This window comes from Nerophis ophidion, linkage group LG26 (genome assembly GCF_033978795.1).
Source record: "Nerophis ophidion isolate RoL-2023_Sa linkage group LG26, RoL_Noph_v1.0, whole genome shotgun sequence".
Classification (NCBI taxonomy): domain Eukaryota; kingdom Metazoa; phylum Chordata; class Actinopteri; order Syngnathiformes; family Syngnathidae; genus Nerophis; species Nerophis ophidion.
The window spans coordinates 30,869,708-30,897,025 of record NC_084636.1 but is presented as its reverse complement, the minus strand read 5'-3'; the positions used below and the strand labels follow the sequence as shown (position 1 = coordinate 30,897,025).

General features: G+C 34.9%; 1 protein-coding gene and 1 long non-coding RNA gene across 2 annotated transcripts in view; one reads left to right on the top strand and one right to left on the bottom strand.

Moving 5' to 3' along the window:
• Window positions 1-27,318, bottom strand: part of atp10a (ATPase phospholipid transporting 10A) — a 193,140-nt gene that overhangs the window by 33,209 nt on the left and 132,613 nt on the right. The window contains 2 exon segments of the mRNA XM_061887950.1: window positions 3,810-3,886; window positions 26,453-26,756. Coding sequence (XP_061743934.1) covers window positions 3,810-3,886; window positions 26,453-26,756 — 381 coding nt within the window.
• LOC133543402 (uncharacterized) lies at window positions 598-26,699 on the top strand. Its single transcript, XR_009804371.1, has 3 exons — window positions 598-662; window positions 26,384-26,439; window positions 26,517-26,699. It is a non-coding gene; the product is annotated as an uncharacterized LOC133543402 (long non-coding RNA).

Below are 27,318 nucleotides of genomic sequence, written 5' to 3'. Positions count from 1 at the left end.
GTGACACTTTTAGTGTCCGTCTTTTGTTTGTTTTTGTACAGGATAACACGGTAAAATGAGAATCCACTAAAGCTCACATGACTGGGAGAGGAGCTGGCTGTCAGTGTGTTCAGTCTTGGCTCTAATCATTGCTTTATCATCTTATTTTTAGAACCGGGTCAAAACTGACCCTAACAACACCAAGGGCATAATTTCTACCAGAGCATGTTATAATTTAGTGAAAACAATTAAAATGTTTTATTTTGTTGACAAAGAGGTTCCTGACAAAGTCAAAAAGCTTTGATGCAAAAAAATAAATGTATGTGGTGTTTTTATGCATTTAAAAACTAAAACGGGTCTAACACAAGACGAAGGTTAAACAACACCCATGTCTGGAGATGATACAAATTCCTTGCTGTCCCCTGGTGGCCAGTGAGGGGGATGCGCCTCACAGCGCCGCTTTAAAGAGTGAGTTTACTACCTGGGTGACAGGTGACAGGTTGACAGGTATGTGGTGGAACGATGCGGAGCGCTAATTAGTGCCACTTCACAGCTGCACGGGGAGATGGCTATTAATAGCAAGGCAACATCAACGCGCGCGCTGTCTCTTTAAGAGCGCGTTTGCATAAACAGATGGGAGCTAATTGGGCTTTTTTTCCAGGCAAGATCACCTTCCTGGAGTGGTGAGCTCAGCAGGACCATCACTCATAGCTGGGGGGGGTGGGGGCTGCCCCCTACCAAAGTCACGCATGCATGTGCTAAATGAGGACCAGGGATTCAAAAAAAGACGTTGGCTTCCATAGATAGTATTTTAATGTTGTAAGCTTAAGACGTAATGTTAGTACGTAGCTAACATAGCTAAGTTAATGTTGCTCACTTAAGATGTTAAAATGTAATGTTAGCATGTATCTCACGTACATGTAGATAGCTATGTTAATATTGCAAACTTTAGTTGATGCTAAAACATAATGTTAGCATGTAGCTTACATAGCTAAGTTAATGTTGCCCACTTAAGATGTTAAAATGTAATGTTAGCATGTATCTCACATAGATAGATTTTTGTTGCTAACCTAGCATGATGTTAAAATGTAATGTTAGCATGTATCTCACATAGATAGATTTTTGTTGCTAACCTAACATGTTAAAATGTAATGTTAGCATGTATCTCACATAGCTTTATTTTGTTGCTGACCTAGCATGATGTTAAAATTTAATGTTAGCATGTATCTCACGTAGATAGATTTTTGTTGCTAACCTAGCATGATGTTAAAATGTAATGTTAGCATGTTGCTCACATAGCTATGCTAGGCATGATGTTAGAATGTAATGTTAACATGTATCTCACATAGCTATATTTTTGTTGCTAACCTAGCATGATGTTAAAAGGTAATGTTAGCATGTATCTCACAGAGCTATATTTTTGTTGCTAAACTAGCATGTTAAAATGTAATGTTAGCATGTAGCTCACATAACTATGCTAGGCATGATGTTCAAATATAATGTTAACATAAATCTCACATAGATATATTTTTGTTGCTAATCTAGCATGATGTTAAAATGTAATGTTAGCATGTAGCTCACATAGCTATGCTAGGCGTGATGTTAAAAGGTAATGTTAGCATGTATCTCACATAGCTATATTTTGTTGCTAACCCAGCATGATGTAAAAATGTAATGTTAGCATGTAACTCATATAGCTATGCAAAGCATGATGTTAAAATGTAATGTTAGCATGTAGCTCACATAGCTATGCTAGGCGTGATGTTAAAAGGTAATGTTAGCATGTATCTCACATAGCTATATTTTGTTGCTAACCCAGCATGATGTAAAAATGTAATGTTAGCATGTAACTCACATAGCTATATTTTTGTTGCTATCCCAGCATGATGTTTAAATGTAATGTTAGCATGTAGCTCATATAGCTATGCTAGGCATGATGTTAAAATGTAATGTTAGCATGTATCTCACATAGCTATATTTTGTTGCTAACCTAACATGATGTTAAAATGTAATGTTAGCATGTAACTCATATAGCTATGCTAGACATGATGTTAGAATGTAATGTTAACATGTATCTCACATAGCTATATTTTGTTGCTAACCTAGCATGATGTTAAAAGGTAATGTTAGCATGTATCTCACAAAGCTATATTTTGTTGCTAACCTAGCATGATGTTAAAATGTAATGTTAGCATGTTGCTCATATAGCTATGCTAGGCATGATGTTAAAATGTAATGTTAGCATTTATCTCACATATAGATTTTTGTCGCTAACCTAGCATGATGTTAAAATGTAATGTTAGCATGTATCTCACATAGCTATATTTTGTTGCTAACCTAGCATAATGTTAAAATGTAATGTTAGCATGTAGCTCACATACATGTAGATAGCTATGTTAATATTGCAAACTTTAGTTGATGCTAAAACATAATGTTAGCATGTAGCTCACATAGCTAAGTTAATGTTGCCCACTTAAGATGTTAAACTGTAATGTTAGCATGTATCATAGCTATATTTTGTTGCTAACCTAGCATGATGTTAAAATGTAATGTTAGCATGTAGCTCACATACATGTAGATAGCTATGTTAATATTGCAAACTTTAGTTGATGCTAAAACATAATGTTAGCATGTAGCTCACATAGCTAAGTTAATGTTGCCCACTTAAGATGTTAAACTGTAATGTTAGCACGTATCTCACATAGCTATATTTTTATTGCTAACCTAGCGTGATGTTAAAATGTAATGTTAGCACGTAGCTAACATAGCTATCCTAGGCATGACGTTAAAATGTAAAGTTAGCATGTAGCTCAGATAGCTATGCTAGGCATGATGTTAAAACGCATTGTTAGCATGTAGCTCACATAGCTAAGTTAATGTTGCCCACTTAGATGTTAAAATTTAATGTTAGCATGTAGCTCACATAGCTATATTTTTGTTGCAAACGTAGCATGATGTTAAAATGTAATGTTAGCATGCATCTCACTTAGCTATATTTTTGTTGCTAACCTAGCATGATGTTAAAATGTAATGTTAGCATGTAGCTCACATAGCTATCCTAGGCATGATGTTAAAATGTAATGTTAGCATTTTTCTCACAAAGCTATATTTTTGTTGCTAACCTAGCATGATGTAAAAATGTACTGTTAGCATGTAACTCATATAGCTATGCTAGGCATGATGTTAAAATGTAATGTTAGCATGTATCTTACATAGCTATATTTTTGTTGCTAACCTAGCATGATGTTAAAATGTAATGTTAGCACGTAGCTAACATAGCTATCCTAGGCATGACGTTAAAATGTAATGTTAGCATGTAGCTCAGATAGCTATGCTAGGCATGATGTTAAAACGCATTGTTAGCATGTTGCTCACATAGCTAAGTTAATGTTGCCCACTTAGATGTCAAAATGTAATGTTAGCATGTAGCTCACATAGCTATATTTTTGTTGCAAACGTAGCATGATGTTAAAATGTAATGTTAGCATGTAGTTCTATTTGTGTTGCTAACTTAGAATGATGTTAAAATGTAATGTTAGCATGTAGCTCACATAGCTATGCTAGTGTTGCTAACCTAGGACGATGTTAAAATGTAATGTTAGCATGTAGCTCATATAGCCATGCTAGAGTTACTTACCTAACCTGATGTTAAAATATAAAGTTAGCATGTAGCTCATTTAGCTATGCTAGTGTTGGCATACAATACGTCTCAGTAGTGCTTACTAAAACCCACTAAACTTTAGCATCAAAGGGCGATTTCAATCAAATGGCGATCGGTACCTCTGCCACCTACTTGAAAAACTCCACATGTGTTCTTGCCAGCATTTTACCTGCATTCCTTCCTGCCCGGAAATGCCCACGCCCACGTCTGCCACCTGGATCATGCTGACGTCGTTGGCTCCGTCACCTGGGGGCGGAACACAAGGCGGTCCTGTGAGACCCGCAAAGAACCAAATGGAGTCCGTGAAAAAGAGTGCGTCCTTGCTATTTTCTTCCCCATCTGGGAATCGGAAGCGCTAACCTCTGAACCACCGCGCTGCCCGACAAACATGTTGCGTATTTTCGATGGCAGACTGTGGGAAGATTGGCAGACGAGGGTTAGCATGTTGCTTGCCAAAGCGTCTTCATCCAAGAAGCTGATGAGCGCCATCTGTCTTCTCACCTCAGAGGAACATGACTGCTATGGTGCTAACTCCATTTTCATAACGCTCGGGGGGCGTCTAAAGTGCGGCCCTTGGCTAATTCTTTAATGGCACAATCGTTACTTGACTAATAATACCTGTTAGCATGCCATGTTGGTTAGCATGCTAGCTTTTTTGCAAGTCAAATATTGCTACTTGACAAATAATACCTGTTAGCTTGCTAATGTTGGTTAGCATGCTAGCTTTTTTGCAAGTCAAATATTTTGTGACTTGACTAATAATACCTGTTAGCATGCTAATAGTGGTTGGCATGCTAGCTTTTTTGCCCATTTTGCAAGTCAAATATTTTGTTACTTGACTAATAATACCTTTTAGCATGCAAATGTTGGTTAGCATGGTAACGTTTTTACTCATTTGCAAGTCAAATATTTCATTATTTGACCAATAATACCTGTTAGCATGCCATGTTTGTTAGCATGCTAGCTTTTTTGCCCATTTTGCAAGTCAAATATTTTGTTACTTGACTAATGATATCTGTTAACATGCTAATAGTGGTTGGCATGCTAGCTTTTTTGCCCATTTTGCAAGTCAAATATTGCTACTTGACAAATAATACCTGTTAGCTTGCTAATGTTGGTTAGCATGCTAGCTTTTTTGCAAGTCAAATATTTTGTGACTTGACTAATAATACCTGTTAGCATGCCATGTTGGTTAGCATGCTAGCTTTTTTGCAAGTCAAATATTGTTACTTGACAAATAATACCTGTTAGCTTGCTAATGTTGGTTAGCATGCTAGCTTTTTTGCCCATTTTGCAAGTCAAATATTTTGTTACTTGACTAATAATACCTGTTAGCATGCTAATAGTGGTTGGCATGCTAGCTTTTTTGCCCATTTTGCAAGTCAAATATTTTGTTACTTGACTAATAATACCTTTTAGCATGCAAATGTTGGTTAGCATGGTAACTTTTTTACTCATTTGCAAGTCAAATATTTCATTATTTGACTAATAATACCTGTTAGCATGCCATGTTGGTTAGCATGCTAGCTTTTTTGCTCATTTTGCGAGTCAAATATTTTGTTGCTTGACTAATGATACCTGTTAGCATGCTAATAGTGGTTGCCATGCTAGATTTTTTGCCCATTTTGCAAGTCAAAAATTGCCACTTGACTAATAATACCTGTTAGCTTGCTAATGTTGGTTAGCATGCTAGCTTTTTTGCAAGTCAAATATTTTGTTACTTGACTAATAATACCTGTTAGCATGCCATGTTGGTTAGCATGCTAGCTTTTTTGCAAGTCAAATATTGCTACTTGACAAATAATACCTGTTAGCTTGCTAATGTTGGTTAGCATGCTAGCTTTTTTGCAAGTCAAATATTTTGTGACTTGACTAATAATACCTGTTAGCATGCTAATAGTGGTTGGCATGCTAGCTTTTTTGCCCATTTTGCAAGTCAAATATTTTGTTACTTGACTAATAATACCTTTTAGCATGCAAATGTTGGTTAGCATGGTAACTTTTTTACTCATTTGCAAGTCAAATATTTCATTATTTGACTAATAATACCTGTTAGCATGCTAATGTTGGTTAGCATGCTAGCTTTTTTGCTCATTTTGCAAGTCAAATATTTTGTTACTTGACTAATGATACCTGTTAACATGCTAATAGTGGTTGGCATGCTAGCTTTTTTGCCCATTTTGCAAGTCAAATATTGCTACTTGACAAATAATACCTGTTAGCTTGCTAATGTTGGTTAGCATGCTAGCTTTTTTGCAAGTCAAATATTTTGTTACTTGACTAATAATACCTGTTAGCATGCCATGTTGGTTAGCATGCTAGCTTTTTTGCTCATTTTGCAAGTCAAATATTTTGTTACTTGACTAATGATACCTGTTAACATGCTAATAGTGGTTGGCATGCTAGCTTTTTTGCCCATTTTGCAAGTCAAATATTGCTACTTGACAAATAATACCTGTTAGCTTGCTAATGTTGGTTAGCATGCTAGCTTTTTTGCAAGTCAAATATTTTGTTACTTGACTAATAATACCTGTTAGCATGCCATGTTGGTTAGCATGCTAGCTTTTTTGCAAGTCAAATATTGCTACTTGACAAATAATACCTGATGCTTGCTAATGTTGGTTAGCATGCTAGCTTTTTTGCAAGTCAAATATTTTGTGACTTGACTAATAATACCTGTTAGCATGCTAATAGTGGTTGGCATGCTAGCTTTTTTGCCCATTTTGGAAGTCAAATATTTTGTTACTTGACTAATAATACCTTTTAGCATGCAAATGTTGGTTAGCATGGTAACTTTTTTACTCATTTGCAAGTCAAATATTTCATTATTTGACTAATAATACCTGTTAGCATGCCATGTTGGTTAGCATGCTAGCTTTTTTGCTCATTTTGCAAGTCAAATATTTTGTTGCTTGACTAATGATACCTGTTAACATGCTAATAGTGGTTGGCATGCTAGCTTCTTTGCCCATTTTGCAAGTCAAATATTGCAACTTGACAAATAATACCTATTAGTTTGCTAATGTTGGTTAGCATGCTAGCTTTTTTGCAAGTCAAATATTTTGTTACTTGACTAATAATACCTGTTAGCATGCCATGTTGGTTAGCATGCTAGCTTTTTTGCAAGTCAAATATTGCTACTTGACAAATAATACCTGTTAGCTTGCTAATGTTGGTTAGCATGCTAGCTTTTTTGCAAGTCAAATATTTTGTGACTTGACTAATAATACCTGTTAGCATGCTAAAAGTGGTTGGCATGCTAGCTTTTTTGCCCATTTTGCAAGTCAAATATTTTGTTACTTGACTAATGATACCTGTTAACATGCTAATAGTGGTTGGCATGCTAGCTTTTTTGCCCATTTTGCAAGTCAAATATTGCTACTTGACTAATAATACCTTTTAGCATGCAAATGTTGGTTAGCATGGTAACTTTTTTACTCATTTGCAAGTCAAATATTTTGTTACTTGACTAATGATACCTGTTAACATGCTAATAGTGGTTGGCATGCTAGCTTTTTTGCCCATTTTGCAAGTCAAATATTGCTACTTGACAAATAATACCTGTTAGCTTGCTAATGTTGGTTAGCAGGCTAGCTTTTTTGCAAGTCAAATATTTTGTCACTTGACTAATAATACCTGTTAGCATGCTAATAGTGGTTGGCATGCTAGCTTTTTTGCCCATTTTGCAAGTCAAATATTTTGTTACTTGACTAATAATACCTTTTAGCATGCAAATGTTGGTTAGCATGGTAACTTTTTTACTCATTTGCAAGTCAAATACTTCATTATTTGACTAATAATACCTGTTAGCATGCTAATGTTGTTTAGCATGCTAGCTTTTTTCCTCATTTTGCAAGTCAAATATTTTGTTACTTGACTAATGATACCTGTTAACATGCTAATAGTGGTTGGCATGCTAGCTTTTTTGCCCATTTTGCAAGTCAAATATTGCTACTTGACAAATAATACCTGTTAGCTTGCTAATGTTGGTTAGCATGCTAGCTTTTTTGCAAGTCAAATATTTTGTGACTTGACTAATAATACCTGTTAGCATGCTAATAGTGGTTGGCATAATAGCTTTTTTGCCCATTTTGCAAGTCAAATATTGCTACTTGACAAATAATACCTGTTAGCTTGCTAATGTTGGTTCGCATGCTAGCTTTTTTGCAAGTCAAATATTTTGTGACTTGACTAATGATACCTGTTAAAATGCTAATAGTGGTTGGCACGCTAGCTTTTTTGCCCATTTTGCAAGCCAAAAATTGCCACTTGACTAATAATACCTGTTAGCTTGCTAATGTTGGTTAGCATGCTAGCTTTTTTGCAAGTCAAATATTTTGTTACTTGACTAATAATACCTGTTAGCATGCCATGTTGGTTAGCATGCTAGCTTTTTTGCAAGTCAAATATTGCTACTTAACAAATAATACCTGTTAGCTTGCTAATGTTGGTTAGCATGCTAGCTTTTTTGCAAGTCAAATATTTTGTGACTTGACTAATAATACCTGTTAGCATTCTAATAGTGGTTGGCATGCTTGCTTTTTTGCCCATTTTGCAAGTCAAATATTTTGTTACTTGACTAATAATACCTTTTAGCATGCTAATGTTGGTTAGCATGCTAGCTTTTTTCCTCATTTTGCAAATCAAATATTTTGTTACTTGACTAATAATACCTGTTAACATGCTAATAGTGGTTGGCATGCTAGCTTTTTTGCCCATTTTGCAAGTCAAATATTGCTACTTGACAAATAATACCTGTTAGCTTGCTAATGTTGGTTAGCATGCTAGCTTTTTTGCAAGTCAAATATTTTGTGACTTGACTAATAATACCTGTGAGCATGCTAATAGTGGTTGGCCTGCTAGCTTTTTTGCCCATTTTGTAAGTCAAATATTTTGTTGCTTGACTAATGATATCTGTTAACATGCTAATAGTGGTTGGCATGCTAGCTTTTTTGCCAATTTTGCAAGTCAAAAATTGCTACTTGACTAATAATACCTGTTAGCTTGCTAATGTTGGTTAGCATGCTAGCTTTTTTGCAAGTCAAATATGTTGTTACTTGACTAATAATACCTGTTAGCATGCCATGTTGGTTAGCATGCTAGCTCTTTTGCTCATTTTGCAAGTCCAATATTTTGTTGCTTGACTAATGATACCTGTTAACATGCTAATAGTGGTTGGCATGCTAGCTTTTTTGCCCATTTTACAAGTCAAATATTGCTACTTGACTAATAATACCTGTTAGCTTGCTAATGTTGGTTAGCATGCTAGCTTTTTTGCAAGTCAAATATTTTGTGACTTGACTAATAATACCTGTTAGCATGCCATGTTGGTTAGCATGCTAGCTTTTTTGCCCATTTTGCAAGTCAAATATTTTGTTACTTGACTAATGATACCTGTTAACATGCTAATAGTGGTTGGTATGCTAGCTTTTTTGCCCATTTTGCAAGTCAAATATTGCTACTTGACTAATAATACCTGTTAGCTTGCTAATGTTGGTTGGCATGCTACCTTTTTTTACCCATTTTGCAAGTCAAATATTTTGTTACTTGACTAATAATACTGTTTAACATGCAAATTTTGGTTAGCATGGTAGCTTTTTGGCTCATTTTGCAAGTCAAATATTTTGTGACTTGACTAAAAAAACTGTTAGCATGCTAACGTTGGTAAGCATGCTAGCTTTTTTGCTCATTTTGCAAGTCAAATATTTTGTTACTTGACTAATGATACTTGTTAGCATGCTAATATTGGTTGGCAAGCTAGCTTTTTTATTCATTTGCAAGTCAAAAAATTCGCTACTTGACTAATAATACCTTTTAACATGCACATTTTGGTTAGCCTGGTATCTTTTTTGCTCATTTTGCAAGTCAACTATTTTGTTACTTGACTAATAATACCTGTTAGCATGCCATGTTGGTTAGCCTGCTAGCTTTTTTGCTCATTTTGCAAGTCAAATATTTTGTTACTTCACTAATGATACTTGTTAACGTGCTAATAGTGGTTGGCATGCTAGCTTTTTTGCCCATTTTGCAAGTCAAATATTTTGTGACTTGGCTAATAATACCTGTTAGCATGCCATGTTGGTTAGCATGCTAACTTTTTTGCTCATTTTGCAAGTCAAATGTTTTGTTACTTGACTAATGATACCTGTTAGCTTGTTAATGTAACTCACATAGCTATATTTCTGTTGCTATCCCAGCATGATGTTAAAATGTAATGTTAGTATGTAGCTCACATAGCTATGCTAGGCATGATGTTAAAATTTAATGGTAGCATGTATCTCACAAAGCTATATTTTTGTTGCTAACCTAGCATGATGTTAAAATGTAATGTTAGCATGTAGCTCACATAGCTATGCTAGGCATGATGTTCAAATGTAATGTTAGCATGTATCTCACAAAGCTAAAATTTGTTGCTAACCTAGCATGATGTTAAAATGTAATGTTAGCATGTAACTCATTTAGCTATGCTAAAAATGTTAAAATGTAATGTTAACATGTATCTCACATAGCTATATTTTTGTTGCTAACCTAGCATGATGTTAAAGTGTAATGTTAGCATGTATCTCACAAAGCTATATTTTTGTTGCTAACCTAGCATGATGTTAAAATGTGTTAGCATGTATCTCACAAAGCTATATTTTTGTTGCTAACCTAACATGATGTTAAATTGTGATGTTAGCATGTAGCTCACATAGCTATGCTAGGCATGATGTTAAAATGTAATGTTAGCATGTATCTCACATACATATATTTTTGTTGCTAATCTAGCATGATGTTAAAATGTAATGTTAGCATGTATCTCACATAGCTATGCTAGGCATGATGTTAAAATGTAATGTCCGCTTGGCACAATCGTTAGCATTGTTAATGCTAGCTTTTTTGCTCATTTTGCAAGTCAAATATGGCTACTTGACAAACAATACCTGTTAGCCTGCTAATGTTGGTTAGCATGCTAGCTTTTTTGCAAGTCAAATATTTTGTGACTTGACTAATAATACCTGTTAACATGCTAATAGTGATTGGCGTGCTAGCTTTTTTGCCCATTTTGCAAGTCAAATATTGCTACTTGACAAATAATACCTGTTAGCTTGCTAATGTTGGTTAGCATGCTAGCTTTTTTGCAAGTCAAATATTTTGTGACTTGACTAATAATACCTGTTAGCATGCCATGTTGGTTAGCATGCTAGCTTTTTTGCCCATTTTGCAAGCCAAAAATTGCTACTTGACCAATAATACCTGTTAGCTTGCTAATGTTGGTTAGCATGCTAGCTTTTTTGCAAGTCAAATATTTTGTGACTTGACTAATAATACCTGTTAACATGCTAATAGTGGTTGGCATGCTAGCTTTTTTGCAAGTCAAATATTTTGTGACTTGACTAATAATACATGTTAGCTTGCTAATGTTGGTTAGCATGCTAGCTTTTTTGCAAGTCAAATATTTTGTGACTTGACTAATAATACCTGTTAGCATGCCATGTTGGTTAGCATGCTAGCTTTTTTGCTCATTTTGCAAGTCGAATATTTTGTTGCTTGACTAATACCTGTTAACATGCTAATAGTGGTTGGCATGCTAGCTTTTTTGCCCATTTTGCAAGTCAAATATTGCTACTTGACAAATAATACCTGTTAGCTTGCTAATGTTGGTCAGCATGCTAGCTTTTTTGCAAGTCAAATATTTTGTGACTTGACTAATAATACCTGTTAGCATGCCATGTTGGTTAGCATGCTAGCTTTTTTGCTCATTTTGCAAGTCGAATATTTTGTTGCTTGACTAATACCTGTTAACATGCTAATAGTGGTTGGCATGCTAATAGTGGTTGGCATGCTAGCTTTTTTGCCCATTTTGCAAGTCAAATATTTTGTTACTTGACTAATGATACCTGTTAACATGCTAATAGTGGTTGGCATGCTAGCTTTTTTGCCCATTTTGCAAGTCAATATTGCTACTTGACTAATAATACCTGTTAGCTTGCTAATGTTGGTTAGCATGCTAGCTTTTTTGCAAGTCAAATATTTTGTGACTTGACTAATAATACCTGTTAGCATGCCATGTTGGTTAGCATGCTAGCTTTTTTGCTCATTTTGCAAGTCGAATATTTTGTTGCTTGACTAATACCTGTTAACATGCTAATAGTGGTTGGCATGCTAGCTTTTTTGCCCATTTTGCAAGTCAAATATTGCTACTTGACAAATAATACCTGTTAGCTTGCTAATGTTGGTCAGCATGCTAGCTTTTTTGCAAGTCAAATATTTTGTGACTTGACTAATAATACCTGTTAGCATGCTAATAGTGGTTGGCATGCTAATAGTGGTTGGCATGCTAGCTTTTTTGCCCATTTTGCAAGTCAAATATTTTGTTACTTGACTAATGATACCTGTTAACATGCTAATAGTGGTTGGCATGCTAGCTTTTTTGCCCATTTTGCAAGTCAAATATTGCTACTTGACTAATAATACCTGTTAGCTTGCTAATGTTGGTTAGCATGCTAGCTTTTTTGCAAGGCAAATATTTTGTTACTTGACTAATAATACCTGTTAGCATGCCATGTTGGTTAGCATGCTAGCTTTTTTGCAAGTCAAATATTTTGTTACTTGACTAATGATACCTGTTAACATGCTAATAGTGGTTGGCATGCTAGCTTTTTTGCCCATTTTGCAAGTCAAATATTGCTAATTGACAAATAATACCTGTTAGCTTGCTAATGTTGGTTAGCATGCTAGCTTTTTTGCAAGTCAAATATTTTGTGACTTGACTAATAATACCTGTTAGCATGCTAATAATGGTTGGCATGCTAGCTTTTTTGCCCATTTTGCAAGTCAAATATTTTGTTGCTTGACTAATGATACCTGTTAACATGCCATGTTGGTTAGCATGCTAGCTTTTTTGCTCATTTTGCAAGTCAAATATTTTGTTACTTGACTAATAATACCTGTTAGCATGCCATGTTGGTTAGCATGCTAGCTTTTTTGCAAGTCAAATATTTTGTTACTTGACTAATGATACCTGTTAACATGCTAATAGTGGTTGGCATGCTAGCTTTTTTGCCAATTTTGCAAGTCAAAAATTGCTACTTGACTAATAAGACCTGTTAGCTTGCTAATGTTGGTTGGCATGCTAGCTTTTTTGCCCATTTTGCAAGCCACAAATTGCTACTTGACTAATAATACCTGTTAGCTTGCTAATGTTGGTTAGCATGCTAGCTTTTTTGCAAGTCAAATATGTTGTTACTTGACTAATAATACCTGTTAGCATGCCATGTTGGTTAGCATGCTAGCTCTTTTGCTCATTTTGCAAGTCCAATATTTTGTTGCTTGACTAATGATACCTGTTAACATGCTAATAGTGGTTGGCATGCTAGCTTTTTTGCAAGTCAAATATTTTGTGACTTGACTAATAATACCTGTTAGCATGCTAATAGTGGTTGGCATGCTAGCTTTTTTGCCCATTTTGTAAGTCAAATATTTTGTTACTTGACTAATGATACTTGTTAACATGCTAATAGTGGTTGGCATGCTAGCTTTTTTGCCCATTTTGCAAGTCAAATATTTCTACTTGACAAATAATACCCGTTAGCTTGCTAATGTTGGTTAGCATGCTAGCTTTTTTGCAAGTCAAATATTTTGTGACTTGATTAATAATACCTGTTAGCATGCTAATGTTGGTTAGCATGCTAGCTTTTTTGCCCATTTTGCAAGTGAAATATTTTGTTACTTGACTAATGATACCTGTTAACATGCTAATAGTGGTTGGCATGCTAGCTTTTTTGCCCATTTTGCATGTCAAATATTGCTACTTGACTAATAATACCTGTTAGCTTGCTAATGTTGGTTGGCATCCTAGCTTTTTTGCCCAATTTGCAAGCCAAAAATTGCTACTTGACTAATAATACCTGTTAGCTTGCTAATGTTGGTTAGCATGCTAGCTTTTTTGCTCATTTTGCAAGTCAAATATTTTGTTACTTGACTTATAATACATGTTAGCATGCTAATGTTGGTTAGCATGCTAGCTTTTTTGCTCATTTTGCAAGTCAAATATTTTGTTACTTGACTAATAATACCTGTCAGCATGCCAATATTGGTTAGTATGCTAGCTTTTTTGCAAGTCAAATATGTTGTTACTTGACTAATAATACCTTTTAACATGCAAATGTTGGTTAGCATGGTAACTTTTTTGCTCATTTTGCAAGTCAAATATTTTGTTACTAGACTAATGATACCTGTTAACATGCAAATGTTGGTTAGCATGGTAGCTTTTTTTACACATTTGCAAGTCAAATATTTTGTTATTTGACTGATACCTGTTAGCATGCTAATGTTGGTTAGCATGCTAGCTTTTTTGCTCATTTTGCAAGTCAAATATTTTGTTACTTGACTAATGATACCTGTTAGCATGCTAATATTGGTTGGTAAGCTAGCTTTTTTACTCATTTGCAAGTCAAAAAATGTGTTACTTGACTAATGATACCTGTTAGCATGCTAATGTTGGTTGGCATGCTAGCTTTTTTGCCCATTTTGCAAGTCAAATATTTTGTTACTTGACTAATAATACCTGTTAGCATGCAAATGTTGGTTAGCATGCTAGCTTTTTTGCTCATTTTGCAAGTCAAATATTTTGTTACTTAACTAATGATACCTTTTAGCATGCTAATGTTGGTTAGTATGCTAGCTTTTCCTTTTAGCGAATTTGGTACTTGATGCAAACTAATTTAGCAGGCTAGCATTTTGGAAAAAATTCTTCATGTACACACCTCAGAGTAATATATTTTGGTGTTTGACGCATGTTAATGCTAGCTTTTTTGCTCATTTGGAAGTATGCACCTTAGCGTCAATTATTTTGTAAAATGACTAATGATACCTGCTAGCTTGCTAATGTTTGTTGGAATGCTAGCATTTTGAAAAATATTTTCAAGCACCTTGACGGCATGTTAATGCTAGCTTTTTTTTGCGATTTCGCAAGTATATTAGCATGCTAATGTCGGTTAGTATGCTAGCTCTTTTTTTTGCGAATTTGGTACTTGATGCTAGCTCATGTTGGCAGGCAGGCATTTTCGAAAAATATTTTCAGGTACACACCTCAGAGTAAAATATTTTGGTACTTGACGCAAGTTAAAGATAGCTTTTTTAATAATTTTGCAAATATATTAGCATGGTAATGTTGGTTAGTATCCTACTTTTTTTTTGCGAATTTGGTACTTGATGCAAGGTAATGTTGGCAGGCTATTATTTTGGAAAAATATTTTCAGGTACACACCTCAGAGTAATATATTTTGGTACATTTTAAGCATGTTAACGCTAGCTTTTTTGCTAATTTTTGTTGCTAACCCAGCATGATGTTAAAATGTAATGTTAGCATGTAGCTCACATAGCTATGCTAGGCATGATGTTAAAATGTAATGTTAGTATGTAGCTCACATAGTTATATTTAATGTTGGCATGTAACTCATATAGCTATATTAGGCATGTTAAAATGTAATGTTAGCATGTATCTCACATAGCTGTATTTTTGTTGCTAACCTAGCATGATGTTAAAATGTAATGTTAGTATGTAGCTCACATAGCTATCCTAGGCATGATGTTAAAATGTAATGTTAGCATGTATCTCACAAAGCTATACCAGCAAAATTAGCTAAAGAGCTAGCATGCTAACAATACAATCCTAACATGCTAACAAAAGCATGTTTACAGTTAGCATTAGTGAAATAACACGATATGACACTGAGGTGTATACCACCAAAATTAGCTAAAAAAGCAAGCATGCTGACAGTACAATGCTAACATGCTAACAATAGCATGTTTACAGTTAGCATTAGTGAAATAACACAATATGACACTGAGGTGTATACCAGCAAAATGAGCTAAAAAATCAAGCATGCTGACAGTACAATTCTAACATGCTAACAATAGCATGTTTTCAGTTAGCATTAGTGAAATAACAATATGACACTGAAGTGTATACCAGCAAAATGAGCTAAATAAGCTAACATGCTGACTGCACTAAGCTAGCATGCTAACAGTGGCATGTTTACCGTAAGCATTAGTGAAAGAACAATATGACACTGAGGTGTATACTGCCAAAATGAGCTAAAAAAGCTAACATGCTGACTGAATTTAGCTAGCATGCTAACAGTAACATGTTTACCATAAGCATTAGTTAAATAACAATATGACACTGAGGTGTATACCGGCAGAATGAGCTAAAAAAGCTAGCGTGCTAACAGTACTATGCTAACAATAGCATGTGTACAGTTAGCATTAGTGAAATAACAAAATATGACACTGAGGTGTATACCAACAAAATGAGCTAAAAAGTTGCATGGTAACAGTACTATGCTAACATGCTAACAAAAGCATGTTTACTGTTAGCATTAGTGAAATAATATAACACTGATGTGTATACTGGCAAAATGAGCTAAAAAAGCTAGCTTGCTGACTGGACTATGCTAATAATAGCATGTTTACAGTTAGCATGAGTAAAATAATGACACTGAGGTGCATACCAACAAAATGAGCTAAAAAAACAGCTACCATGCTGACTGTACTATGCTAACAATAGCATGTTTAGAGTTAGCATTAGTGAATCACAATGACACTGAGGCGTATACCGGCAAAATTATCGAAGAAAGCTATCTTGCCGACATTATTATGCTAAAATGCTAACAAAAGCATGTTTACTGCTAGCATTGATGAAATGACAAAATATGACACTGAGGTGTATACCAGCAAAATGAACTAAAAAGCTAGCATACTAACAGTACTATGCTAGAAATAGCACGTTTACTGTTAGCATTAATGAAATAACACAGTATGACACTGAGGTGTAAACCATCAAAATGAGCTTTAAAAAAAAGCTATCGTGCTAACAGTACTATGCTAACAATAGCATGTGTACAGTTAGCATTAGTGAAATAATACAGTATGACACTGAGGTGTATACCAACAAAATGAGCTAAAAAGTTGCATGGTAACAGTACTATGCTAACATGCTAACAATAGCACGTTTACTGTTAGCATTAATGAAATAACACAGTATGACACTGAGGTGTAAACCATCAAAATGAGCTTAAAAAAAAAGCTAGCGTGCTAACAGTACTATGCTAACAATAGCATGTGTACAGTTAGCATTAGTGAAATAACACAGTATGACACTGAGGTGTATACCAACAAAATGAGCTAAAAAGTTGCATGGTAACAGTACTATGCTAACAAAAGCATGTTTACTGTTAGCATTAGTGAAATAACAATATGACACTGATGTGTATACTGGCAAAATGAGCTAAAAAAGCTAGCTTGCTGACTGGACTATGCTAATAATAGCATGTTTACAGTTAGCATGAGTAAAATAATGACACTGAGGTGTATACCATCAAAATGAGCTTTAAAAAAAAAGCTAGCGTGCTAACAGTACTATGCTAACAATAGCATGTTTACAGTTAGCATTAGTGAATCACAATGACACTGAGGCGTATACCGGCAAAATTATCGAAGAAAGCTATCTTGCTGACATTATTATGCTAACATGCTAACAATAGCACGTTTACTGTTAGCATTAATGAAATAACACAGTATGACACTGAGGTGTATACCAGCAAAATGAACTAAAAAGCTAGCATACTAACAGTACTATGCTAACATGCTAACAATAGCACGTTTACTGTTAGCATTAATGAAATAACACAGTATGACACTGAGGTGTAAACCATCAAAATGAGCTTTAAAAAAAGCTAGCGTGCTAACAGTACTATGCTAACAATAATATGTTTACAGTGAACAATTATTGAAATACCCAAATAAAATATATTTTGCCCTTAAAATGTTTCCAGCAGTCTGCAGCAAAAGGTGGGATTTGGCCGGCAGGTGGCCATTTGATTATGATAATTGATGAAAGAGTGCACACGAAGCCAAAGGTGGCGCTAGCTGGTGACAAGACAACTGATTGGAAGCCGTCATGTATCGACTTTCTGCTTCCAATCAGTCCGTAGTGCCTCTCCCCGTATTGTCCAGTGCTCCGCTAGCGGCCCAGTCTTTGTTGACGGAGCTCCAAACATCCCCCGGCGGGAGGAGCTGCGGCGCTCTCCTCGCTGACAAAGTGCTCGTCTGGCACAAAAAAAACAAAAAAACACCGGCGGATCCTCGCGAAAGCAGCGGGAACAAATAAATACTTGCTGGGGTCATCAGGTTTGGCCCCCAGGGGCCTCGCTTTCATTACTGGCCCTGATTTACCGAGACATTTTTAGACCGCATCCAGACATCCACTGTGGTTGTGAAGCCCTCCCTTCCAGAACATCTGCCTGACTCACCACAATCACACCTTCTTGTCCCAAATGCTGCGAAAATAAAAATTTTTATGGAATTAATTCCAAAAACAAACAAAAAACAACCTGACTGCCCTTCAATCCACCATCTTAGCTCATTTTCCTCACTATAATGCGCTTTGAACCCTGCGGCTTATAAAACCGTGCCGCTAATGTATGTTGTTTTTCCTGGCTAACACCGACAGAGACACTGAAAGGCTAGCATTAAAAAAAAATCTGGTACACACCTGAGTGAAATATTTTAGCACTTAACAGAGTTACATTTTATCATATTAACATTAGCATGCTATATTTTTTTTAGTCACATATTTTGGTACTTCAATAATGCCAACCAACTATAAGCATGCTTCTTCAACCCGTTAGCATAGAACTATTAGTATGTAATACTACCTCGCTACCTTAATGCTAACTTTGCAGGTATACATCTCAGTGGCCAGTTTTTTTTTTTTGCATGACGAATAATACTGGTTAGCATGCTAACATTTGTATGTTATATATATTCTTTTAGCTAATTTTGCATATATTTTTCTGGCGTTAGCATTCTAATACTAGCTTGCTAAATTTTTTGCTAACTTTGCAGGTATACACCTCAGTGTCAGTTTTTTTTTTTCACGTGACAAATAATACTGGTTAGCATGCTAGCTTAGTTTTACAGCTCATTTTATACGTATATGCCTCTGTCATATTGTGGTGCTTGATGCATGCTAACATTAGCAGGCTAGCATTAAAAAAAAATTCAGGAACACACCTCTGAGTTACATTTTATCATGCTAACATTAGCATGCTAGAATTTTAGTCACATATTTTGGTACTTCAATAATGCCAACAGACTATAAGCATGCTTCTTCAACCCATTAGCATAGAACTATTAGTATGTAATACTACCTCGCTACCTTAATGCTAACTTTGCGTGTATACATCTCAGTGGCCAGTTTTTTTTTTTTTTGCATGACGAATAATACTGGTTAGCATGCTAACATTTGTATGTTATATATATATTTTTAGCTAATTTTGCATATATTTTTCTGGCGTTAGCATTCTAATACTAGCTTGCTAAATTTTTTGCTAACTTTGCAGGTATACACCTCAGTGTCAGTTTTTTTTTTTTTTACATGACAAATAATACTGGTTAGCATGCTAGCTTAGTTTTACAGCTCATTTTATACGTATAGGCCTCTGTCATATTGTGGTGCTTGATGCATGCTAACATTAGCAGGCTAGCATTAAAAAAAAAATTCAGGAACACACCTCTGAGTTACATTTTATCATGCTAACATTGGCATGCTGGAATTTTAGCCACATATATTGGTATTTCACTAATGCTAACAGTAAACATTCTTTTTTAATCTGTTTAGTATGCTATCTTTTTTTTTTAGGTCATTTTGCATATATTTTTCTGCTACTTGATGCTATCAGGCGTTAGCATTCTAATACTGGCTTGCTAAATTTTTTGCTAACTTTGCAGGTATACACCTCACTGTCAGTTTTTTTGTTTTACATGACAAATAATACTGGTTAGCATGCTAGCTTAATTTTCCAGCTCATTTTATACGTATATGCCTCTGTCATATTGTGGTGCTTGATGCATGCTAACATTAGCAGGCTAGCATTAAAAAAAAATTCAGGAACACACCTCTGAGTTACATTTTATCATGCTAACATTAGCATGCTAGAATTTTAGCCACATATTTTGGTATTTCACTAATGCTAACAGTAAACATTCTTTTTTAATCCGTTTAGTATGCTATCTTTTTTTTTTAGGTCATTTTGCATATATTTTTCTGTTACTTGATGCTATCAGGCGTTAGCATTCTAATACTAGCCTGCTAAATTTTTTGCTGACTTTGCAGGTATACACCTCAGTGTCAGTTTTTTTTTTTTTTTTACATGACAAATAATACTGGTTAGCATGCTAGCTTAGTTTTCCAGCTCATTTTATAAGTATATGCCTCTGTCATATTGTGGTGCTTGATGCATGCTAATATTAGCAGGCTAGCATTTAAAAAAAAAAATCCAGGAACGCACCTCTGAGTTACATTTTATCATGCTAACATTAGCATGCTAGAATTTTAGCCACATATTTTGGTATTTCACTAATGCTAACAGTAAACATTCTTTTTTAATCCGTTTAGTATGCTATCTTTTTTTTTTAGGTCATTTTGCATATATTTTTCTGTTACTTGATGCTATCAGGCGTTAGCATTCTAATACTAGCCTGCTAAATTTTTTGCTAACTTTGCAGGTATACACCTCACTGTCAGTTTTTTTTTTTTTTTTACATGACAAATAATACTGGTTAGCATGCTAGCTTAGTTTTCCAGCTCATTTTATAAGTATATGCCTCTGTCATATTGTGGTGCTTGATGCATGCTAATATTAGCAGGCTAGCATTTAAAAAAAAAAATTCAGGAACGCACCTCTGAGTTACATTTTATCATGCTAACATTAGCATGCTAGAATTTTAGCCACATATTTTGGTATTTCACTAATGCTAACAGTAAACATTCTTTTTTAATCTGTTAAGTATGCTATCTTTTTTTTTCTTAGGTCATTTTGCGTATATTTTTCTGTTACTTGATGCTGTCTGGCGTTAGCATTCTAATACCAACTTGCTACCTTTTTTTTGGCTTACTTTGCAGGTATACCTCAGTGTCAGATATCTTTTTTCATGACAAATAATACTGGTTAGCATGCTAGCTTAGTTTTTCAGCTCATTTTATAGGTATACACCTCAGTCAAATTGTGGTACTTGATGCATGCGATCATTAGCAGCTAGTATTGGAAAAAAAAATTCAGATACACACCTTCGAGTAAAATATTTAGGTACTTGACAAATGTCAGTTAGTATTTTTCATGCTAACATTAGCATGCTATATTTTTTTTGCCACATATTTTGGTATTTCATTAATGGTAACTGTAAGCATGCTTTTTTAAAGCTGTTGGCATAGAACTGTTAGTATGCTAGCTGCTAACATTAGCATGCTAGATTGTTTTGCCAAATATTTTGGTATTTCATTAATGCTAACTGTAATTATGCTTTTTTTAAGCTGTTGGGATAGAACTGTTAGTATGCTAGCTGCTAACATTAGCATACTAGATTGTTTTGCCAAATATTTTGGTATTTCATTAATGCTAACTGTAATTATGCTTTTTTTAAGCTGTTGGCACAGAACTGTTAATATGCTGGCTTTTTTAAAATAAATGATAAATGGGTTGTACTTGTATAGCGCTTTTCTACCTTCAAGGTACTCAAAGCGCTTTGACACTACTTCCACATTTACCCATTCACACACACATTCACACACGGATGGAGGGAGCTGCCATGCAAGGCGCCAACCAGCAACCATCAGGAGCAAGGGTGAAGTGTCTTGCTCAGGACACAACGGACGTGACGAGGTTGGTTCTAGGTGGGATTTGAAACAGTGAACCTCGGTTTGAGCACGGCCACTCTCCCACTGCGCCACGCCGTCCCCATCATTAGATAAGATCATAAGATCATTTCGCTTATATTTTCTGTTACTTGGACCCCGACTTAAACAAGTTGAAAAACTTATTGGGGTGTTACCATTTTGTGGTCAATTGTACGTAATATGTACTGAACTGTGCAATCTACTAATAAAAGTATCAATCAATCAATCATTCAAAACTGGCGTTAACATTCTAATACTACCTTGCTACCTTTTTTGCTAACTTGGCAGATATTTTTTTACCTGACAAATAATAATGGTTAGCATGCTAACATTAGTATGCTAGCCTTTTTCCCCAGCTCATTTTGTAGGTGTGCCCTTCAGTCATATTGTGGTACTTGATGCATGCTAACATTAGCAGGCTAGCATTAAAAGAAATTCAGGAACACATCTCCGTGTAAAATATTTTAGCACTTGACGCTTGTCAGAGTTACTTTTTATTATGTTAACATTATCATGCTAGATTTTTGTAGTCACATATTTTAGTATTTCAATAATTCCAACTGTAAGCATGCTTTTTTAACTTGTTAACATAGAACTGTTAGTATGTTAAATTTTTTTTTTTTTAGCTCATTTTGCTAATATTTTTGGTTACTTGATGCTATCTGGCGTTAACATTATATTGCTAGCTTGCTAACATTAGCAGGCTAGCATGAACAAAAATTCAGTGTAAAATATTTTTGTACTTGACGTGTGTCAGAGTTACATTTTAGCATGCTAACATTAGCATGCTAGATTTTTTAATCACATTTTTTTTTTTAGCTCATTTTGCTAATATTTTTGGTTACTTGATGCTATCTGGCGTTAACATTATATTGCTAGCTTGCTACCTTTTTTGCTAACTTGGCAGACATTTTTTTTTTACATGACGAATAATACTGGTTAAGATGCTAACGTTAGCATACTACCTTTTTTTCCCCCACCTCATTTTTTAGGTATACACCTCAGTCATATTGTGGTACTTGATGCATGCTAACATTAGCAGGCTAGCATTAAAAAAAATTCAGTGTAAAATATTTTGGTACTTGACGTGTGTCAGAGTTACATTTTAGCATGCTAACATTAGCATGCTAGATTTTTTAATCACATATTTTAGTATTTCAATAATTCCAACTGTAAGCATGCTTTTTTAACCTGTTAACATAGAACTGTTAGTATGTTAATTTTTTTTTTTTTTAGCTCATTTTGCTAATATTTTTGGTTACTTGATGCTATCTGGCGTTAACATTATATTGCTAGCTTGCTACCTTTTTTGCTAACTTGGCAGACATTTTTTTTACATGACGAATAGTACTGGTTAAGATGCTAACGTTAGCATACTACCTTTTTTCCCCCACCTCATTTTTTAGGTATACACCTCAGTCATATTGTGGTACTTGATGCATGCTAACATTAGCAGGCTAGCATTAACAAAAATTCAGTGTAAAATATTTTGGTACTTGACGTGTGTCAGAGTTACATTTTAGCATGCTAACATTAGCATGCTAGATTTTTTAATCACATATTTTAGTATTTCAATAATTCCAACTGTAAGCATGCTTTTTTAACCTGTTAACATAGAACTGTTAGTATGTTAACTTTTTTTTTTTTTTAGCTCATTTTGCTAATATTTTTGGTTACTTGATGCTATTTGGCGTTAACATTATATTGCTAGCTTGCTACCTTTTTTGCTAACTTGGCAGACATTTTTTTTTTTACATGACGAATAATACTGGTTAAGATGCTAACGTTAGCATACTACCTTTTTTTCCCCCACCTCATTTTTTAGGTGTACACCTCAGTCATATTGTGGTACTTGATGCATGATAACATTAGCAGGCTAGCATTAAAAAAAAATCAGTGTAAAATATTTTGGTACTTGACGTGTGTCAGGATTACATTTTAGCATGCTAACATTAGCATGCTAGATTTTTTAAACACATATTTTAGTATTTCAATAATTCCAACTGTAAGCATGCTTTTTTAACCTGTTAACATAGAACTGTTAGTATGTTAACTATTTTTTTTTTTTTTTTAGCTCATTTTGCTAATATTTTTGCCTACTTGATGCTATCTGGCGTTAACATTATATTGCTAGCTTGCTACCTTTTTTGCTAACTTGGCAGACATTTTTTTAACAAGACGAATAATACTGGTTAAGATGCTAACGTTAGCATACTATCTTTTTTCCCCCACCTCATTTTTTAGGTATACACCTCAGTCATATTGTGGTACTTGATGCATGCTCACATTAGCAGGCTAGCATTAACAAAAATTCAGTGTAAAATATTTTGGTACTTGACGTGTGTCAGAGTTACATTTTAGCATGCTAACATTAGCATGCTAGATTTTTCAATCACATATTTTAGTATTTCAATAATTCCAACTGTAAGCATGCTTTTTTTAACCTGTTAACATAGAACTGTTAGTATGTTAACTTTTTTTTTTTTTTTAGCTCATTTTGCTAGTATTTTTGGTTACCTGATGCTATCTGGCGTTAAAATTATATTGCTAGCTTGCTACCTTTTTTGCTAACTTGGCAGACATTTTTTTTTTACTAGACGAATAATACTGGTTAAGATGCTAACGTTAGCATTCTACCTTTTTTTCCCCCACCTCATTTTTTAGGTATACACCTCAGTCATATTGTGGTACTTGATGCATGCTAACATTAGCAGGCTAGCATTAAAAAAAATTCGGTGTACAATATTTTGGTACTTGACGTGTGTCAGAGTTACATTTTAGCATGCTAACATTATCATGCTAGATTTTTTAATCACATATTTTAGTATTTCAATAATTCCAACTGTAAGCATGCTTTTTTAACTTGTTAACATAGAACTGTTAGTATGTTAACTTTTTTTTTTTTTTAGCTCATTTTGCTAATATTTTTGCTTACTTGATGCTATCTGGCGTTAACATTATATTGCTAGCTTGCTACCATTTTTGCTAACTTGGCAGACATTTTTTTTACATGACGAATAATACTGGTTAAGATGCTAACGTTAGCATACTACCTTTTTTTCCCCCACCTCATTTTTTAGGTGTACACCTCAGTCATATTGTGGTACTTGATGCATGCTAACATTAGCAGGCTAGCATTAAAAAAAATTAACTGTAAAATATTTTGGTACTTGACGTGTGTCAGAGTTACATTTTAGCATGCTAACATTAGCATGCTAGATTTTTTTAATCACATATTTTAGTATTTCAATAATTCCAACTGTAAGCATGCCTTTTTAACCTGTTAACATAGAACTGTTGGTATGTTAACTTTTTTTTTTTTTAGCTCATTTTGCTAATATTTTTGGTTACTTGATGCTATCTGGCGTTGACATTATATTGCTAGCTTGCTACCTTTTTGCTAACTTGGCAGACATTTTTTTTTACATGACGAATAGTACTGGTTAAGATGCTAACGTTAGCATTCTACCTTTTTTTCCCCCACCTCATTTTTTAGGTATACACCTCAGTCATATTGTGGTACTTGATGCATGCTCACATTAGCAGGCTAGCATTAACAAAAATTCAGTGTAAAATATTTTGGTACTTGACGTGTGTCAGAGTTACATTTTAGCATGCTAACATTAGCATGCTAGATTTTTCAATCACATATTTTAGTATTTCAATAATTCCAACTGTAAGCATGCTTTTGTAACTTGTTAACATAGAACTATTAGTATGCTAGCTTTTTTTTTTTTTTAGCTCATTTTGCTAATATTTTTGCTTACTTGATGCTATCTGGCGTTAACATTACATTGCTAGCTTGCTACCTTTTATGCTAACTTGGCAGACATTTTTTTTTACATGACGAATAATACTGGTTAAGATGCTAACGTTAGCATACTACCTTTCTTTCCCCCACCTCATTTTTTAGATATACACCTCAGTCATATTGTGGTACTTGATGCATGCTAACATTAGCAGGCTAGCATTAAAAAAAATTCAGTGTAAAATATTTTGGTACTTGACGTGTGTCAGGGTTACATTTTAGCATGCTAACATTATCATGCTAGATTTTTTTAATCACATATTTTAGTATTTCAATAATTCCAACTGTAAGCATGCTTTTTTAACCTGTTAACATAGAACTGTTAGTATGGGTTTTTTTTTTAGCTCATTTTGCTAATATTTTTGCTTACTTGATGCTATCTGGCGTTAACATTACATTGCTAGCTTGCTACCTTTTTTGCTAACTTGGCAGACATTTTTTTTTTACATGACGAATAATACTGGTTAAGATTACATTTTAGCATGCTAACATTAGCATGCTAGATTTTTTTAGTCACATATTTTAGTATTTCAATAATTCCAACTGTAAGCATGCTTTTTTAACTTGTTAACATAGAACTGTTAGTATGTTAAATTATTAATTTTTTTAGCTAATTTTGCTAATATTTTTGCTTACTTGATGCTATCTGGCGTTAACATTACATTGCTAGCTTGCTACCTTTTTTGCTAACTTGGCAGACATTTTTTTTTACATGACGAATAATACTGGTTAAGACTACATTTTAGCATGCTAACATTAGCATGCTAGATTTTTTTAGTCACATATTTTAGTATTTCAATAATTCCAACTGTAAGCATGCTTTTTTAACTTGTTAACATAGAACTGTTGGTATGTTAAATTATTAATTTTTTTAGCTAATTTCGCTAATATTTTTGCTTACTTGATGCTATCTGGCGTTAACATTACATTGCTAGCTTGCTACCTTTTTTGCTAACTTGGCAGGCATTTTTTTTTACATGACGAATAATACTGGTTAAGACTACATTTTAGCATGCTAACATTAGCATGCTAGATTTTTTTTTAGCCACATAATTTGGTATTTCACTTATGCTAACAGTATGCAATCTTTTTTAAACTGTTAGCATAGAACTATTAGTATGCTAGCTTTTTTTAAAAAATATTTTTCTGTTACTTGATGCTATCTGGCGTTAGCATTCAGCTTGCTATCTAAGTTTTGATTTGATTCGCACAGATCCATTGGAAACGGACTACTCAGGAAGACCCGGGTCCAGTACCAGTGTATGTAAGGTGAGACCATTACCTATGGCCAGCGTCATGACCTTCAGCTTGTTGCGCACCAGCTTCACCACCATGCTCTTCTGCAGCGGCGTGGAGCGGCAGCAGAGCACCGAGCGGCAGCTCCGCGCCACCTCCAGGAACTTGTCTTCCAGGCTCTTGTCCAGGGCGTAGGCCAAGGTGCGGCCGTCGATCACCAGGCCCAGGCGGTGCGCGGCGTGGGACGCGGAGGGCGGCGAAGGGCGGATCTCGAAGGCGGGGGAGTTGGCGGCCAGGAACTTGTCCTGGATGTAGTGTAAACTCTCCTCCAGCAGCGAGGAACACGCCTCCTGGTGCGGAGACAGGTGCTTTGTGACAAACTGGGACTACAGACCGGCAGTAAACATCTGAATAAATAGCTGAGTTAGGAACTTTGTCTGGACGGTGTGGAATCTCACAAGCACATTAACCAGATGACCTCATTTCACCACATTTGCAACCTCAAATAATATAAACAAGAAGTCAAACAATACGCCCTTTTAGACCGTAGGAACTTAAATACACTTCCCACCAAAAACGACCTTTTCCAAGTGACCGGGAACCTTTTCGGCTGATTGGTTGAACACAGTTCCTAAAACGTATTTTTTACCCACACGCGACCGCCGTTGCAGAGTAAAGTAATGCAAGGACGCATTTTTTTATTTATTTCTTATCCATTCCTACGACAACAAACTTCACAACGAAGAGAAAGAAGTGCTTAAGAACACCACACTGCAAATAATGAAATTGAAGTAAGACTAAATATCTCAAGGGCTTCACGGTGGCAGAGGGGTTAGTGCCTCTGCCTCACAATACGAAGGTCCTGCAGTCCTGGGTTCAAATCCAGGCTCGGGATCTTTCTGTGTGGGGTTT